This window comes from Populus trichocarpa, chromosome 15, assembly GCF_000002775.5.
Source record: "Populus trichocarpa isolate Nisqually-1 chromosome 15, P.trichocarpa_v4.1, whole genome shotgun sequence".
Lineage (NCBI taxonomy): Eukaryota > Viridiplantae > Streptophyta > Magnoliopsida > Malpighiales > Salicaceae > Populus > Populus trichocarpa.
In genome coordinates this window covers 1,959,307-1,976,598 of record NC_037299.2, presented here as the reverse complement: position 1 = coordinate 1,976,598, position 17,292 = coordinate 1,959,307, and the positions used below count along the sequence as shown (strand labels likewise).

The 17,292-nt window shown below is 34.8% G+C and overlaps 2 protein-coding genes across 6 annotated transcripts; both read left to right on the top strand.

Annotated features, from left to right (window-relative positions):
• The first annotated feature begins 725 nt into the window (after positions 1-725).
• LOC18105645 (G-type lectin S-receptor-like serine/threonine-protein kinase At5g24080) lies at positions 726-4,313 on the top strand. 3 transcript variants are annotated; one of them, XM_024586257.2, is made up of 5 exons: positions 726-1,110; positions 1,384-2,732; positions 2,837-3,017; positions 3,161-3,614; positions 3,715-4,313. In XM_024586257.2, the coding sequence occupies exons 1-5, from the start codon at positions 869-871 to the stop codon at positions 4,054-4,056; spliced, it is 2,568 nt and encodes an 855-aa protein (XP_024442025.2). In that variant the 5' UTR covers positions 726-868; the 3' UTR covers positions 4,057-4,313. The 3 variants fall into 3 exon arrangements, with proteins under 3 accessions (XP_024442025.2, XP_006374297.3, XP_024442026.2); XM_006374235.3 differs by having other exon boundaries at positions 728-1,110; positions 1,366-2,732; XM_024586258.2 differs by having other exon boundaries at positions 963-1,110; positions 1,321-2,732.
• Positions 4,314-5,674: 1,361 nt separating this feature from the next.
• LOC7457766 (nuclear pore complex protein NUP93A) lies at positions 5,675-16,790 on the top strand. Of its 3 annotated transcripts, XR_008057391.1 has the most exons (16): positions 5,684-5,888; positions 6,299-6,390; positions 6,550-6,616; positions 6,967-7,026; positions 8,236-8,325; positions 9,386-9,655; positions 11,008-11,103; positions 11,268-11,402; positions 11,588-11,641; positions 11,749-11,832; positions 12,448-12,534; positions 12,613-13,515; positions 13,754-13,935; positions 14,987-15,278; positions 16,304-16,614; positions 16,740-16,790. XR_008057391.1 is itself a non-coding variant. In XM_002321590.4 (15 exons), exons 1-15 carry the CDS (start codon positions 5,787-5,789, stop codon positions 16,379-16,381), a joined length of 2,592 nt encoding a protein of 863 aa, XP_002321626.4. In that variant the 5' UTR covers positions 5,684-5,786; the 3' UTR covers positions 16,382-16,643. The 3 variants fall into 3 exon arrangements, 2 of the variants coding, with proteins under 2 accessions (XP_024441812.2, XP_002321626.4); XM_002321590.4 differs by lacking the exon at positions 16,740-16,790 and having other exon boundaries at positions 16,304-16,643; XM_024586044.2 differs by lacking the exons at positions 16,304-16,614; positions 16,740-16,790 and having other exon boundaries at positions 5,675-5,888; positions 14,951-15,098.
• The last annotated feature ends 502 nt before the right edge of the window (positions 16,791-17,292 follow it).

Below are 17,292 nucleotides of genomic sequence, written 5' to 3'. Positions count from 1 at the left end.
TAGTAAATTAAATACAATTAAACATATAAGAATAGATGGTATATAATCCTTAAAATATGGAGATATATGGAGCCTTTTTCTGGATAAATTAACGAGCTTGAAAATTTTAACACTTCAAGCCAAGTCATGATCTGCATAATTTGTTTTTTCTCCGTCCTTTTTTGTTAGACATTTTCTTTTCACATTTGGACAGCCAAATGTTTCTTCCTTTTAGCTTAGATCACCCACTTTTCCACCAGGTATGTGCAAGCCTCTATCTCCACATCCATGGTAATGTGAAAAAAATCTGAATAATTTCAATATTCTCATGCAAATGGCTGAATTGTATGTTTGGTTACGCAATTTAACTTGTTTTTTTATTAAAATTTAAATTATTTTTTTTATATTTTCATGTTGTTTTATACTATTGTAAAAAATATTATTTATAAAATAAAAAATATTATTTTAATATTATTTTAAATAAAAAAATATTTTAAAAATTTATTACGGCTTGACTTCCGAATTTCCGTATCAAATGCGGGGTTACATGTGCCACAAAACCCCTTTCGGCTGATCATTGCCCATTTGGAAACCACATGTACACGACACGTGCCACAAAACCCATGGCTCATAGCTTATAGCTCTAGCCGACCATCTGATCCAAAAAAAATAAAATTTCAAAGTGTAGTTCACCAACCACAGTATACGTGTTATGATCTTCCTATTTTTCTTCTCTCCATATAACTCTTACACGCATCTTTCAATCTGTTCTTTCCCTCTCATAAATAATGCATGGCCAATGCTCTATTTTGTAGTTTTAGCTCTTTCAAGTTCTTGACATTAACACTCCTAGTCCACTAGTAGCCTGCGTGGTGCTGAGTTTGTGATCATGGCTAATTGTTTGGTCTTTTTTCTCTTGGTTTTAGTTTGGCTTTGGGTTAGGGCTACGGCTAGCCACATTGGTTTGGGTTCAAGATTGATGGCTCGTGATCAAAATGAAGCATGGGTTTCAGATAATGGTACGTTTGCTTTTGGTTTAACTCCAGCGGCTAATGCTCGTGACCAATTTCAAGTGGCCATTTGGTTCGCAGATCTTCCTGGTGATCGAACCATAGTTTGGTCAGCTAATAGGTACGCTTGCTTATGAGTCCCTGATCTATATATCATTTTTAATTTAGTCCCTGAACTAGTTTATCTTCAATTGGATCCTCCACATATCAGAAATTCTCAAATGGGTTCTGTCCATATCATTATATTTTTCATTTTTTTTTATGAAATGAAATGATGTCATTTTAAAAAAGGAAAGAAAAAACAAAATCAAAGCCATCTATCCTTCTGTAGTCTTTACAGAAGCTTTCGCAGGTGACACTTTCTTAATTTTCTCAGTGATGATCTGATATATAGAAACTCCCTGGTCAACAAAAACGCATTCCTGGAGCTGGACACCACCGGCAACCTAGTTCTAATCGACGGAGAAAGAACAGTTTGGATGTCAAACACCTCCGGCGCAGGCATTACATCAGCAAGCATGGAAGAAACTGGCAACTTCATCCTCCACACTGACACTAACCACTCAGCATGGCAAAGTTTTGAACATCCTTCCGATACTTTACTTCCAAACCAGCCTTTAACAGTATCCCTTGAACTAACATCACCAAAATCACCTTCACAGGGTGGCTATTACTCACTCAAAATGTTACAACAGCCTACTTCATTAAGCCTTGCTTTAACGTACAACTTGCCTGAAACCTATGATGCTTCACCTGAAGCTTATGCCAACTTTTCCTACTGGCCTGGACCGGATATTTCAAATGTTACTGGGGATGTTGTCGCGGTTTTGGATGATGCAGGAAGCTTTGGAATTGTGTATGGTGAATCATCAAATGGGGCAGTTTATGTGTATAAGAATGATGGTGACTATAATGGATTAGGTTCAGCTACAAATCAATCAAGTACTCGGTCAACAGTTCTTCGAAGACTGATACTTGAGACTAATGGGAATTTGAGACTGTATCGATGGGATAACAATGTTAATGGTTCACGGGAGTGGGTTCCAGAGTGGGCTGCAGTGTCAAATCCTTGTGACATTGCTGGAATTTGTGGTAATGGAGTATGTAATTTGGATAGAAGCAAGACTAATGCTTCTTGTACATGCTTGCCTGGTACTTCCAAAGTTGGGGGTGACAACTTCTGCGTGGAGAACTCATCATCGATTGGAAGTTGTGATTCACGAAATACAAATCAAACATCTGAGTTCAGGATTGCAGCTGTGCAGCAAACAAGTTATTTTTTCTCCGATTTTTCGGTGGTAGCAAATTACAGTGATATTCCTACAGTGTCAAAGTGTGGTGATGCTTGTCTATCAGATTGTGAGTGTGTAGCTTCTGTTTATGGACTTGATGATGAGAAGCCTTATTGTTGGATACTGAGGAGCTTAGACTTTGGTGGATATGAGGACACTGGATCCACCTTGTTTGTGAAGGTTAGAGGCAACGAATCGATGTCTTCAGGAGGCAATAAAAGGGGGACAGATGATGATAATACAAGAAAGAAGGTTGTGGTTATACCTATAGTTCTCAGTATGGCAATTCTTGTTGGCCTACTATGCCTATTACTATATTTCAATGTTCATAAAAAGAGATACTTGGAAAGAGCTATGGAGAGCTCTCCTATTCTTCCTGGTGCTCCAATACATTTTACTTACCGCGACTTGCAGATTCGTACCTGCAATTTTTCACAGCTACTTGGAACAGGTAATAATTATCACATAAATACAGAAACAGAGGAACTGAAACAGGGAAAATTTGAGTCTATCGAGTTTTAGTTATGATTTATGCATGCTATTGTCGTATTACAGGAGGATTTGGAAGTGTATACAAAGGAAGCCTTGGAGATGGAACTTTGGTTGCTGTAAAGAAGCTAGACAAGGTTTTACCTCATGGGGAGAAAGAATTTATAACTGAAGTAAATACCATAGGCTCTATGCATCACATGAACCTGGTTCGTCTATGCGGGTACTGCTCGGAGGGATTGCAACGGTAAGAAATGTTTCCCAGAAAGAACTTAAAAGTGTTGAAAACCTCAAATGTCGTTGATTCATCCTACATTTTTAGATACAAAAGACTACGAGTCTAACAAATAGTTTATTTTTTCTTGAACATTTGTTCATTTCCTTTGGCAGTCTCCTAGTTTATGAGTTCCTGAAAAATGGATCATTAGATAAATGGATCTTTCCTTCATATAGTAGCCGGGATAGACTACTGGATTGGTCAACTCGCTTCGATATAGCCATTACTACTGCAAAAGGGATTGCGTACTTTCACGAGCAATGCAGAGACCGGATAATTCACTGCGATATCAAGCCGGAGAATATTTTGTTAGATGAGAATTTCTGTCCTAAAGTATCAGATTTTGGACTAGCTAAGTTAATGGGAAGGGAGCATTCGCATGTTGTGACCATGGTTCGAGGAACTAGAGGCTATTTGGCTCCAGAATGGGTTAGCAACAGGCCTATTACTGTGAAGGCTGATGTTTATAGTTATGGAATGCTTCTTTTGGAGATTGTTGGTGGCAGAAGAAACCTTGACATGTCTTTTGATGCAGAGGACTTCTTTTACCCTGGGTGGGCTTTCAAGGTATCAGAAGTTTTCTTGCTCAACCTTATCAGCTACAAAGGGTGTTTTCATGGCAATAATTCTCATTTAATCTGATCATGATATCGATGCTTTTTTGTAGGCGATGATGAATGATACACCACTGAAAGCAGCAGATCGCAGACTAGAAGGATCAGTAAAAGAAGAAGAGCTAATGAGAGCAGTGAAAGTTGCTTTTTGGTGCATTCAAGATGAGGTCTACTCGAGACCTTCAATGGGAGAAGTGGTGAAAATGCTAGAAGGATCAATGGAGATAAACACACCACCAATGCCACAAACTGTCTTGGAATTGATAGAAGAAGGCTTAGATCAAGTTTACAAGGCCATGAAGAGAGAATTCAATCAATATAGCTCCTTCACCACTGCTACTGGTCACCCGTCATCTCATGCTACGTGCAGTTATTCAACAATGTCACCCAGATAGGACAAAGGACAATATTTTGTTTGACTTAGATAATGTCAACTGGTTAATTTAAGTTTTAACTTTTTTTTTTTTTTTTTTTTGTTAATATGGGTGTCTGAGCCAGTTTATATGAACCTCGATTAATCCACGGGTCCTCAAGTTAATGACCATGTAAACTTTCAATGGCCTTGAGATTTATGAGACTCGAACCAGTGATTTCTAGAGAACAAACTTAGAATCTGACTAGTTGAATTATACCTTTGAAGTTTAAGTTTTAACCTTCTAAGATTTTTGATCAATTTTTTATTGATTTAAACATCTAAATTTCACAATCTTAAATTAAATTTTAATTTACCCTCACATGTGTTTATGTGGTTTTTCAATTTCATCTAAAATTTTGTTCCCCTATATGAAAATTTTAATTTTATCCTCAATGTCGATAGAATATCTCAATATAATCCAAAATATAAGAATGAAAAAATTGTAATTGAAAAAAATAAGTGATGCAAGGTGTTTTTTTTCAATAAAGAAATATGATAAAAAAGTTTTTTCTCGTCAACATTATCTAGTAGTGAGAATAAAATTAAACTAAAAACAGATATGATAAATAATAGTTTTTAATAAAATTAATTAATTAGAAAGTCACTCCTACAATCTCTCACTAGCATATCATATCTACACTTTTTATCCAATTGTCCATTAAAATCCTAAAATTTTTATTAGTTTTTATCATTTTTTTAATTATTATTAATTTTTATTGAATAAATCGTGCTATTAATAAAAAGGATAATAAAAAGGATATGTTATTGTAAAAAAAAAATACATGAATGAAAGAAGATAATTTTGACTAATAAAATATATTTTTTCCTTAAAATTTAAGTGATTTATTTTATTATAAATATCTACTTTAATTTTAATATAATTAAATTAAATTAAATCTTTAAAAAGTATTCTACTATAACATAATAGGTTCGGGTCATTTTAATAGTACCATGCTAAAAGTTTAAACTTTTTATCCTTAGGCAATTAAGTTAGTGTTTAAAAAGGGTGTTTGACTACGTTTTTTAACTAGAATTTTTTTTAAAATTATTTTTTTTTGTTTTTTTATTATTTCAATATATTTTAAATAAAAAATACTTTTAAAAATTCCATAAGAAAGGATCCTAATTCCGCAGAAAGCATATTCTTAACTCTATGTACTATGTAGGTTTAGAATTTTACAAGACGTAGCGATAAAAACAAAATCATAAATTTTGGAATCCTACACTCCTAACTGGGCCTCATCTTGTTAGTGGGCCATGCTCACATTATACCTAGCCCAGACCACTTACCCGAACCGAATTCAACTTCCTTCTTTTTTACCCTCTCGAGTCTTCTTGATTAACAGGTGGTTTACAGTGATAATGGTTATTTTTTAAATAATATTTTGTATTAAAATATATATTAATAATATTTTTTTATTTTTAAAAAATTATTTTTAATATAAATACATTAAAACGTATAAATTATATTAAATTTTAATAAAAAAAATTTAAATTTTTTAAAAATATTATTTGCACTGTGTACTAACTCGATACTATTGTAGGCTTTTTAGCTTGAGAGAAAAGCCGTAGTTTTTGAAAAATTAGTGCTTTTAATTTAATTATTTAAATTTAAAACAAGCTAAGCTAAAACCCTTTTCCCTCTCATATCTCTGGAAAAAAGAAAAACTAAGAAGAAGAGAAACGCCATTGGAGAGAGAACGAGTAGAAATGGCAAGCGAACAGGACATGAGTAACTGGACCGATCTACTCCACTCCTCCACCAAACTTCTCGAACAAGCTGCTCCTTCCCCTCAATTCCCTCCTCTTCAGGTTTTTTTGTTTGTTTTTTTTTTCTCTCTCGCACTCTCCTTTTTTCTTTTCTGTTTGTTTCTCGAGAAAACGCGATGGCAATTTTCAAAAGCCGAGGATATATACTTTTAGTCATTGTTAATCCATCGGTTCTTTTCTCTTTGTTAACAAAAATAAATTAATTGAAAGCTTGATTTATTTAACATTGTGAACTTTTTTTCTTTCTTTTTAGTAACCGATTTTATAGAAATTATACTTTATTGTTAAAAGAAATTGCTTGCTTTTGCTTTCAATTTCATTTACGTACTGTTTTTTTTTTATCTATTATTATTGTTATTATTACTCAATTAATTTTTTGACCATTAGAATTAGTGCATTTTGTTGTTTTGTACTAATTTAGTGAGTTTATAATGTTTTTCTGTATGTTTTAGAGGAACTTAGATCAATTAGAAGCATTATCGAAGAAACTCAAGGCTAAAGCCATAAGACCCGAGGCTCCTTCGCAATCTATTGCCGCTACAAGGTTGGTTTTTTCAATCACTTTCTGAATTTCTCTCTATTACTGTTTAAATACTGTTTTCTATGATGTCATGTCTATTAAGGGTAGCATTGATTGGAATCTTGGGAGTAAGAAGAATCTTGAACGGGCGGGGTTTATTTGTGTTGTTTTATGCATTCACAGGCTTCTTGCACGTGAAGGAATAAATGCCGAGCATCTTGCACGAGATCTAAAGTCTTTTGAATTGAAGGTGAAATTTAGCTTATGTTTTAATTAATGAGTATAAGCTTGCCTTGGTGGACACAGTCGTGCAAATTTACTTTATCAAACAGTTGATGAATGACTATAGACTCCAAAGGTTTGTTGAAAAACAATTTTTATGATGTGTTGAATGAAATTAAAATTTGATTACTAGTTTGTTAATACTGCCTTGTTTTTGTGACCATGCTGAACTTGCTTTAGGCTACCATTTTGATTTTATGTTTGGGGTAGTGACGTGTTTTGTTCTTTTGAAGTTCCTGTTTCTTTTGCTTCAATGTAATATTCATGGTTCACAATTGGAATTTCATTATTTGTTACACCTGCCTTTTCTATTCTTAGACAACATTTGAGGATGTGTTTCCTGCCGAGGCTACAAGTGTTGAAGAGTATCTTCAACAGGTAATTTTTGCTGCTTTTTTATGATCTGAGCAACAGATCTATGATAATAGCTGTGATTATTTTCTTGTTTCTTTAGTTCCTTAACTCTATGATAGGTTTTTGTTGGCTTGAGAATATTTCACGCTGCTATTCTGTTGACTGCTCAAATGTGTAGTTGACATGCTCTGTTAAATTTAGCTATTAGTTGTACCAAATAACTAAAACATAAACACAAAATCATACTGTTTGCTGGTTGATGGAAGTGCTCATGTACTAGTATTGAAATTACAAAGACCTTGAAACATAAACACATAATCATACTGTTTGCTGGTTGATGGAAGTGCTCATGTACTAGTATTGAAGTTACAAAGACCTTGAAATTGAATTTTAGTTTTTGTTATAAACAATGTTTTTTCTAACCGTGTTCATTTTTCTGAAAAGAAGAATGGTTTTTCTTTCCCCAGAAATGATTAAATTCTGAGACTGCTTAAATAGATGACTTTCGAAAATAGCCATCAAATTGACAATCTTCTTTTTTGTTTCATCAATGCATGATGATATCATTTTCTTTCACTATGGTTTTACATGCATGAAAACTTCCCAAAATTCTTATGTAGAAGTGGCTGAAGGTCAATCGAAAGTTATGTTTGGAACATGCTCTTTAAATGCCTAACAGAAGTGGCCAAAATTTCTTGCAAATATCAAACCAATCTAATGGAACAAACAACATGTTGTTTAAGCTTCATGTCTGTTAGGAAGGGAAAAGATTTAGGAAGAAAAACTCCATCAATTGTCCTAAAATATTTTTCTTAAAGCTTCATGAATTGTCCTAAAAACATTCTTCCTTTTATGTTCAAGTTAGGGAAAAGCAAAATAGTATCCCAGGAAGCTGTTCTAATCTTTAAGCTGGTGCTAATGTGTCTATATATAATAGCATAGTTTTGTTATTACCATCTATTTGTTTGGAACTACTGAACTGGAACTTTCAATAATGGTGGTAATTCTCTCTTGTTTTATGAGTTTTGTTGTTTTCAATTACATATATGGATGATCGTGGTACATGCGATTGGCTGATAAATGCTTTAATATCTTACACAATATATCCTCATTTGGTTGTGCAACTCTGCTTTGTCTCAAGTAGTTACCTCCTGCTATTTAGATGGATGCTTTTGCTTCCTAAAAAGTGGCTGTTACTGGTTTATGGTTACACCATGCAATTTTTGTCCATAGTTTCATGAAATGGCAATGGTATCAGCAATCCAGGAAGCTCAGAAGGATAACGTAAGAAGTTTTAATGATTACATGATGAGAGTTTTGGAGGTTAGTGCCATACAGCATGTATTTGAACTGTTGGTATAATTTATTTATTGCCAGCGTATATATGCTGCTAAATCAATCACAGCTTATGGCTTCTTACTAACCATTTTTATATGTTAAGTGACTTTTAGTCCCTATTCTTTTCGTAATGGTTTACTTATAAAGTTTTTTAAAGCTGCAATATTACACACATACAATAGCCTTGCTGCAATGTAGACTAATCCACCCAGAATGAATATGGAATTCAACGTAAAATAAATTTAATGCTTGCTTGGCATAATTACCCTCTAAATTTCCATCCTTTTTACTATATGTTTGAATGGATAGGACCGCAGTAAAGCAAAGTGACAACTTTAGCGGTAACTGTGCAACTTTTTGAACTTTAAGGAGTGACATGGATCATTATGGAAATCAAACTTAGTAATATATACTTCGCTCTTAACCTTGTCAGTTGCAAAAAAAAAAAAAAATTAGTATGTCACTTTCAAGCAATTACGTTTTAAGAAGTTAAAAAATGTCATAACTAACTTGGTTGCTTCTAGAATTGTAAAAACTTAAAAATCACTGCCACTGTAATATAAAACATGAAGGGGTAAATTGTGGTATGATGATCTACCTTTGATATAGGACAAAGGCAGGGATTTTAGTGGTTGTGATGTCCTATATGAGTGCTTCTGAGTTATGTTTTAGTGAATGGTTGTTTATTCTGTTTAGACTTCTGTGAAAATGATGTTATTCAAAAACTCACACATCTGCAACTGATTAAGAAGATTAACTAGTCACCTCTAAATTTATGCTGTTTAATGATGTTCCGTTCCCTTGATTTTGTCTCTCTGTGAAATCTGCTTTGATTATTATGCCTGCCTTGTGGCTAAGGCTTGGCACAGTCAGATGGTGGAGGGTGGGAAATTAGTATATAAATGAAATTTCAGAGCTAGTTTGGTCATTTAAAGGCATGCAGTTTTGGATTTAAGAACCAAAAGAGGCATTGAAGTTTTCTTAGAGGTTTCTATGCTCACTGTGTTTTTACTTTAGTTGATGAGTCAAAGTTGATATATTGCAGGAGGATTGGCAAAAGGAAAGATGTGACTTTCTTCAGAGCTTGAGCCGAATTTCATCATTGCCCAGGACTAACATAGTCGATTCAAGTACTGGAGGTACTCGTTCTGGTCAACTAGCTTCTCTGGCTTCCAGCCCTCATGCTTCTTCTGGTCCATCTGGCATGGAAATTGTACCTTTAGCTAACAAACCCATTCTGGAGAAAAAAGCTTCGGCGTGTGCTGAGGTTGTGAAGAATTTGAACCATGCGCGAGAGCATGGCTCACAATTCAAGGTAAGGCTGGTTTTGGTTGCACATTTTCTCTATTAAAACTTGTTTCCACATCTTGTTGAAAGAAATCTATTTCTTGAGTAGCTACAGACTAGGGAAAACTAGAAAATCAAAAGATTTGATAGCAACTTTATCTTTGAAATGTACCATAAGTGTCAGAGTGGAGAATATATCTACTAGAGAATAGATAGAGTATTCCTTTTCAATAATAGTCACTGCTCGCGTCTCATGGATTTGGCAAAAGGAAGACCTGGGACTAACAGCAAATAATCAAGGTTTATATATAGTGTTTTGATAATCACTGGTTGAAAGGCATCGACAACAGCATCGTGCATTTAAGAGTCAAGGTGCAGCATATTGAACTAGAACTGTCCTTTTTGTTTTCTCTCTTTTTTTAATCATCACATCAAAATATTCTTCAGAAATCTCTAAACTATATCCTTGGACCATGGGTGACAATCATTATATATTATATTTGGTAGTCCAAATCTAGGGATTCAATGGGGTAGATTGCCTTGCCTTGATGCTTATTGGGAGCTTATTGAACAACTATATTATAGAATTGTTTTTTTAAATACCATAAATAGATAGACTAGCATCGAGAACTAGAGATGCATTTTTTGTTGAATTAGATTTGTGCAATGCACACTTTTGATGTATGATTGGGCCAGTATTACCTCAAATACACAATTGTTAAGTTTGCTTTTGTTCTAAATATCAATATACTAGAATCATGCTAGGAAGCATCACATAATCTGAAAGGATAGGGGTAAGGGCTATATTTCCAAGGAAGTGGCTGAGACTTGAGATTCAGTCACTAAGATGCTGAGGCATTATGCCTGAGAGGGGATGCGTCTCACATCTGAGGGGTATGGCATTTTGCAACATGCATAGACCACAAAAGATTAGACATTTCTCCTCAGTCCTTTTTAAGTAAGAGTTACAGCCATGTACTAACTTCTTTTAGTATGCATCGTTATGAGGCATTTCATAGCCAGGTAGCCAAGGACAGGTAGTCGCTTACAAATGCCTAGTTTAAACAAAGCGCACAAGCACCCACCTTTCTGGCTTCCAAGTTCTTCGAGGGTGAAATTTTCATCAGGACTTGGCATGATTGCTTATTTTCCTGAAGAATTTGAAAATTATAGGATGACCTCAAATCTAATGGGATGTTAGCCATGCCTATATGCCCTGATAATATGTTTCTTCAAGCTGTCATATGTAACCTACATTGCTAGGAAATAAGATCTTCAAAGGACACTATACTTTTGTGTCATCTTCTCTTGTGTTTAGGTTCTCTTAACTTGATATTATTGATATATGTATATTTTATTTCCTGTTTGCTATTCCTGTAGCCTGCAACAGCTTTCAAAGGTGCTTATGAAAGCTTAGGTGTTGAAGTATCTGGTGGAAAATCTGTTAACATGCAAAAGATATGGCACCTTGTTCAGGTATACTTTTTATTTATTTCCTTATTTTCCTGAAATAGATTCTAGAGGGACCATTATAGAGTTTTTTAAGTCCAGTCTAATGAACAATTTTTTATATTGATAAATACAGTAAGCATTTAAAAGTATTATTTTCCATCTAAATATATATATGTATACTTTGACAGACATTGGTGGGTGAAAATACAACCATGCAACCGATTGTTTCAAGAAAAATGTCATTAGTTATTGGTGCAAGGCGCCATCTTGAATGGGGCCATGAAAAATACATCATGGATACAATACAAAATCATCCAGCAAAGGTAGTAATTCTTTCAGTATCTTCTTATTTTGTGGATAACATATTATTTTTCAGAATGACATAAATGCTAATATATGTGTACTAATAGTCTTTTTGTTCACTGGTACTACCTTTGTTCTTTGCTTCTAACAAATTGTTGCTTGGTAGTGTTGATTACTATTCATCATTTTTCTGTTCTCATGTCAGGCTGCTCTTGGTGGAGCTGTTGGGAATCTACAAAGAGTTCATGCATTTCTTCGGGTTTGTTAATATTGCTATTCAACTTCTTGCTTGCCTGGACTTGTTCATTGACATTTTTCTTTTACATGAAATCATATTTTTCTTGTTCTTCTTATCTTTCCGTGCAGATTCGGTTAAGGGATTATGGAGTTCTGGATTTTGATGCAGGTGATACTCATAGGCAGCCTCCAGTTGATACCACTTGGCAGCAGGTCATTGATAAATTCTTATTTTAGGGCCTTGTTACACGTGAATTTTGCTTGGGAATGCTTTTAATAGTTTTTGGTCTCCTAAATGCTTATTACGTGAAAGCCAGAGGGCATTGTTTAAAGGGTCAATAAAGTAGGAACCACGATTCATCTGTAAGATAGTAACCTTTGTGTTTTGCTCTCTTAATTACGTGACCACGCCCATTTTATTTGAAATTGCACACCACTAATATCTATACTATCTTGTTTTAGAGAGACCTCCCGTGGCTAAAATTTATGGGGGTTGTTGCTATAATTTATCTAACTGAAAACAACAACAACCCTAGCAGTGGTAGTTAGGATAATTTCAGAAGCAAGAAAAATAATTAATATAAAGTGCATGCATGCGTCTGTATCATTTAGTTATATTCATTAATTTGGGTCAAGTCATTCAGCAGAATGTTAAATTCCTTTTGAAGCTATTTTGACAAACCAAAGTAGCAGGATACTAAATTTATTTTCTGCTGTAACGACAAACCAGTTGTGTTTCTAGCAGAGTACCGAACAATTGTTTTTCATAATCTTTTATCTAAAAAATCTGTGTTTCTATACTAAATCATATTTTTCTGTTTTCAACAGATCTATATTTGCTTGAGAACTGGGTATTATGAGGAAGCAAGAACTGTTGCCCTGTCTTCCCGTGCTTCACACCGATTTGCTCCTATGGTACTGTTTTTTCTCTGCTTAAGATAAAAAATTATATACTTTATAAGCAGCCTCCATCATTAGCTTTCCCTTTCACAGCTCATGGAGTGGATTAACTCTGGAGGTATGGTGCCTGCGGATATTGCAGCTGCTGCTTCAGAAGAATGTGAAAAAATGTTAAGAATGGGTGATCGGGTGGGTCGAGCTGCATATGACAAGAAAAAGTTGTTGCTCTATGCTATAGTATCTGGTTCTCGCAGGCAAATTGACCACCTGCTGAGAGATCTGCCAACCCTTTTCAATACTATAGAGGATTTCCTGTGGTTCAAATTATCAGCTGTACAAGAGTACCATGGTGGGACCTCATCTCAGGTCCTGAATGAAAGCTTGGTACCATACAGTTTGGAGGATTTGCAGGCATACTTGAATAAATTTGAGCCATCATATTATACTAAAAATGGGAAAGACCCTCTCGTATACCCTTATGTGTTACTATTAAGCGTCCAGATGCTACCAGCTATCTTATATTTGTCTAAGGAAGCTGCAGATGATGGATACAATATCAACGCAGTCCATGTATCAATTGCACTAGCAGACCATGGGGTTCTTACTGAAGGTGCTGGAGCTGGGCAAAAACTTGGGGTAATGGATGCTTATGCAGAGGTCGCTAGCATAATTAGGCAGTATGGATCTGCATATTTACGTCATGGAAATCTCTCAATGGCACTAGAATATTATGCCCAAGCTGCAGCTACAGTAGGTGGTGGAGAAGCATCATGGACTGGGAGAGGTAATATTGATCAGCAGAGGCAGAGAAGCATGATGTTGAAGCAACTCCTCACTGAGCTATTGCTAAGGGATGGTGGTATTCATCTTTTACTGGGTCCAAGAGGTGCCGGAGAAGAAGGTGAATTGGCACGATTTTTGACTGATTCTAAAGAAAGACAGCAATTTCTACTTGAAGCTGCTCGCAAGTGTCAAGAAGCTGGACTAGATGAAAAGGTTAATTTTCCTCTCCTTGCCTTTTGACTCTCTTGGTTTGGAAATCATTCCTTTTTGGAGTTCTTCAGGGAGTCTTCACATTTTTTCTCTAGTTATGCATATCTCTATTTCTCTAGAATGTTTATCTACCTCTTGGTAAAGCAATATAGTGACTAGCTGGTTTTTTTACCTCCATATTGCTTTTTCGCCTCACATTTTCTCATTGTTGATTTGCCCTGATCTGATTGCCAAAATCCAGTCCATAGAAATTCAGAAGAGAGTTGGGGCATTCTCTATGGCTTTAGATACAATCAATAAGTGCCTGTCTGAAGCAATTTGTGCACTATCACGTGGTAGATTGGATAGTGAGAGCTGGACTGCTGGTCTCATTAATTCTGGCAATGAGATTCTGGAGACATTTAAGTATTATCCTAATGAAAGGTAATTATGATCCTGTGTTTTCCTTGGCTTCCTTTTTTCCTTAGCTTTCTTTTTTGCATTGTTAAGTTTGGGATGGTAGTTTGCTTTTGATATTTTTTACTAGATTACAAGTGCTTGAAGCATTTATTGTCAAAGAACCATCTCAACCCAATAGCTTAAATTGTTAGGTGAGGTTCCAAGATATGATTTATATTATTCTCTAACACATTCCCTCAAGTGAAAGCCCTTTAGGCCTGAAACTTGCACAGGCCCACATTACCTTGTGCTTGATTTTTATCAAATAAATGGGGGTGATGAGATTCGAACCCGTGACCACTTGGTCATTAAGGCTCTGATACCATGTTAAAGAACCATCTCAACCCAATAGCTTAAGTTGTTAGGTGAGGTCTCAAGATATAATTTATATTATTCTCTAACATTTATATAGTTGAACTGAAAGCAACTTTCGGAAGCACCAGAAGCTTCAATTTCATGGTTTATATTGTGAATGTTGTCTGCAACTTACTCTGTTAAATTTTTAAATTTGAGATTAAATTGTAATTGACAAGAGAAATCTTTAGCTGCTGTTCATGAAATTCAAGTTGTTGGTGATGACACATGAAATAACCTAATCTATGTTGAGTACTTCATTTGTTAACATTTCATGCACTAAGATAGTATTGAAATGTGTATCAATTTTCTGAATTCTTCAAAGTGCTAACACGTCTTTCACCCATATTTTTGCACTCATTTCATGTCATCATGAAGATTATTTACTTGCATGATGTTTTCATATTGTGGAACTTTGTTGATGGTGCTGGCTTCTCATTTGTTGAGTTGATGGCAGATTGCCATCAACTCAAGTTTGGAACTTTTTCTGAAATCAATGAATTCCTGAATTGTTGGGATTCTAACAAATTGACAAGGTTACTGAAGTTTGCAAAACAAGTTCCTCTGAGTTTTTAACATCCCTTCTCTAGGGCCTTTATAATTTTCAATATCAGTGTTATTTATTCTTTTTATATCTTCTCTATAGTTTTCCTTAACTCAATCATTCGGTTATGGTACCCAGTTTTCAAGAAAGAGGTCATGTCATAGAGCAAGAAACAGTATTAAGACAGCTTGAGGCAACATTATCTGTTCACAAGTTGGCGAGAATGGGTCACTATCTTGATGCTTTAAGGGAGCTTGCCAAACTTCCTTTTCTTCCATTTAATCCACGAGTGCCAGATGTCACTGTTGATGCACTTCAGAATTTATCCCTTCATGTTCAGGCTTGTGTGCCATACCTTTTGAAGGTTGCTTTAACATGTTTGGATAATGTGACAGATTCTGATGGGTCACTTCGTGCCATGAGAGCAAAGGTATTTTGGAAAATTTATGCTCTGATCTCGTTATTTTTTCTTTGATAGATATTGGTGCTCCTTTGAAAATGCTATTTTGCTTGTGATCTCTTTGAAATTGCTTACTAAAAATTTGTAGTTTGAAGGATAGTGAGTAAAGGTTGTCAAAAACTGCAACCTGGATCATAGTCATATGATCCTAAAGTCTAGACATATAAAATCTTTTGAATTGCTAAGAAGAGTGTGAGTGGGTACAGTCTTGGTGGGATTGCAGTAGAATTTGTAGGATCATAGTATCACATAATCTTAATTTTTTAAGCAATTTAAGTCTTTTTTGCTTACTAATCAGTCTGAACATGAAATATGAGTTTTGTTTTACCCAGTTTAAAAGACATGTAAACTTGAAATCTGGATTGCAGAAGTATTTCTTGGCTTAAGTGGTGACATAAGTCCTCATTTTCTTGTATGGTTTTGGTGACCATGACATCATTTAATAGATACATCCTCAAATTCCTAGCATGCCTTTATCGATTATGTCATTATAAATGATGAAAATCTCGATAGATAAAAATTATAGTTGAGACACCCTATTGTGAGAAAAAGTTCAGACCCTCAAATGTTCTATACTTGAAAACTGAGAAAGGCCCATTCCTTAAAAATTATGATGATGATCTAGAAAAATGCTTGAATGGGTTTTGATAGTTTTCCTACAGATTATATGGAGGGCCAGAAATAATGATGAAATGACACCGATGTAATGCTGCCAATTGCGTACCAATGCATCCAATTCTCAGTTCTATGATTTGATATGTATTTCGTTGTTTTCTTTGGGCTTTTCTAGTTATAAATCATTTTGATTTGCAAAACATATAGTGGCCATCAGGCGCATAATGATTTGATAGTGAAAATGAATTGCTGGATTTTGATCTTGTCAATTTAGAGTGCAACTGTCGTTGAAAATGTGGTGGTTCTCTTGAGAATAGGCACAGAATGTTGTTGTTACCTGGTGATTGTTATTATTATTATTTTTCTGGTACCTTTTGCAGATTACACAGTTCCTTGCAAATAATATGAATCGGAATTGGCCTCGTGATTTGTATGAGAAGGTTGCTCGAAGTTTGTGAAGTAAATAAACGGTGGTGGTTTGAGATGGAAATTCATCCCTCAGGCAGACAAATCTGATAGAGGCAGTGTTGCAGGTTATCACACATGTAGCTCCTTGAACAGTCAAAAACATTTTAATCTAACCAAAATGAGTGTTTCTTGGCGAGGAAACGCAGCTGTTTCGAAATGAATTGTGCAATTTTGTATTTCAAACTTGGAAGATCCTCCTGTCTATAGCTCTAAATTTTGAAATGTGAGCTCCATATGCTTCTTCTTCTTCTTCTTTTTGTATCTTTTTGAATAAGTTCATGCTGCCATTTTTTGTGTCATTAACCATTTCCCTCTTGAGGAGCCGAAGCTTGCTGTCAATTTTTGCAGAATATATATAAGCCACTGAGAATCGACTGTTGTTGGTTTTCTCCTATGCAATTGAAACCAGTGGATGACAAAGATATTTGAGGAAAATTTGATCGAATCATTGAACATAAAAGTGCAGGTCGTCTTCAAGAGAGGTATCCTTTCTAGTTTTTTCATGAGCGGCGACATGGTTCCTCAAGTTTAGAAAATTGGCCAAGTCAGCCCCTGTACTTTTACTTTGTAAAGATAGGAAGGCAGTATCTAAAAGGATGGGGGGGAAATCTCCCCAGGTCCTCTTCCACTTTGATTAGAAAAATTCTTTGTGCATAAATTTAACTACTAATAAAGCTTTTACTACATGGTTAAAAAGCTTAGTAAAGTTCTATATATAACATTTATAAGGCATTTTACCAATGTAAAAAGAAATAGTAATGTGAATAAATCTTTTATTCCTAGTTGCATCCTGGTTTTTTTCAGAAGTTATAAAACCCGGTTATGAAGGTCAGCGGTTAATTAAAAGATATTTATTTTAAATAATATTATTTTAATAAAAATTGAGTTTTTAATTAGATTT

Bases quoted from the DNA above. Each gene is read 5' to 3' on its own strand.
- LOC18105645 (XM_006374235.3), top strand. From the start codon at position 869: ATGGCTAATTGTTTGGTCTTTTTTCTCTTGGTTTTAGTTTGGCTTTGG. The intron at 1,111-1,365 runs GTACGCTTGCTT...TAATTTTCTCAG, and splicing joins ATAGTTTGGTCAGCTAATAG to TGATGATCTGATATATAGAA. The intron at 2,733-2,836 runs GTAATAATTATC...GTCGTATTACAG, and splicing joins TTCACAGCTACTTGGAACAG to GAGGATTTGGAAGTGTATAC.
- LOC7457766 (XM_002321590.4), top strand. From the start codon at position 5,787: ATGGCAAGCGAACAGGACATGAGTAACTGGACCGATCTACTCCACTCC. The intron at 6,391-6,549 runs GTTGGTTTTTTC...ATGCATTCACAG, and splicing joins CAATCTATTGCCGCTACAAG to GCTTCTTGCACGTGAAGGAA. The intron at 13,516-13,753 runs GTTAATTTTCCT...GCCAAAATCCAG, and splicing joins AAGCTGGACTAGATGAAAAG to TCCATAGAAATTCAGAAGAG.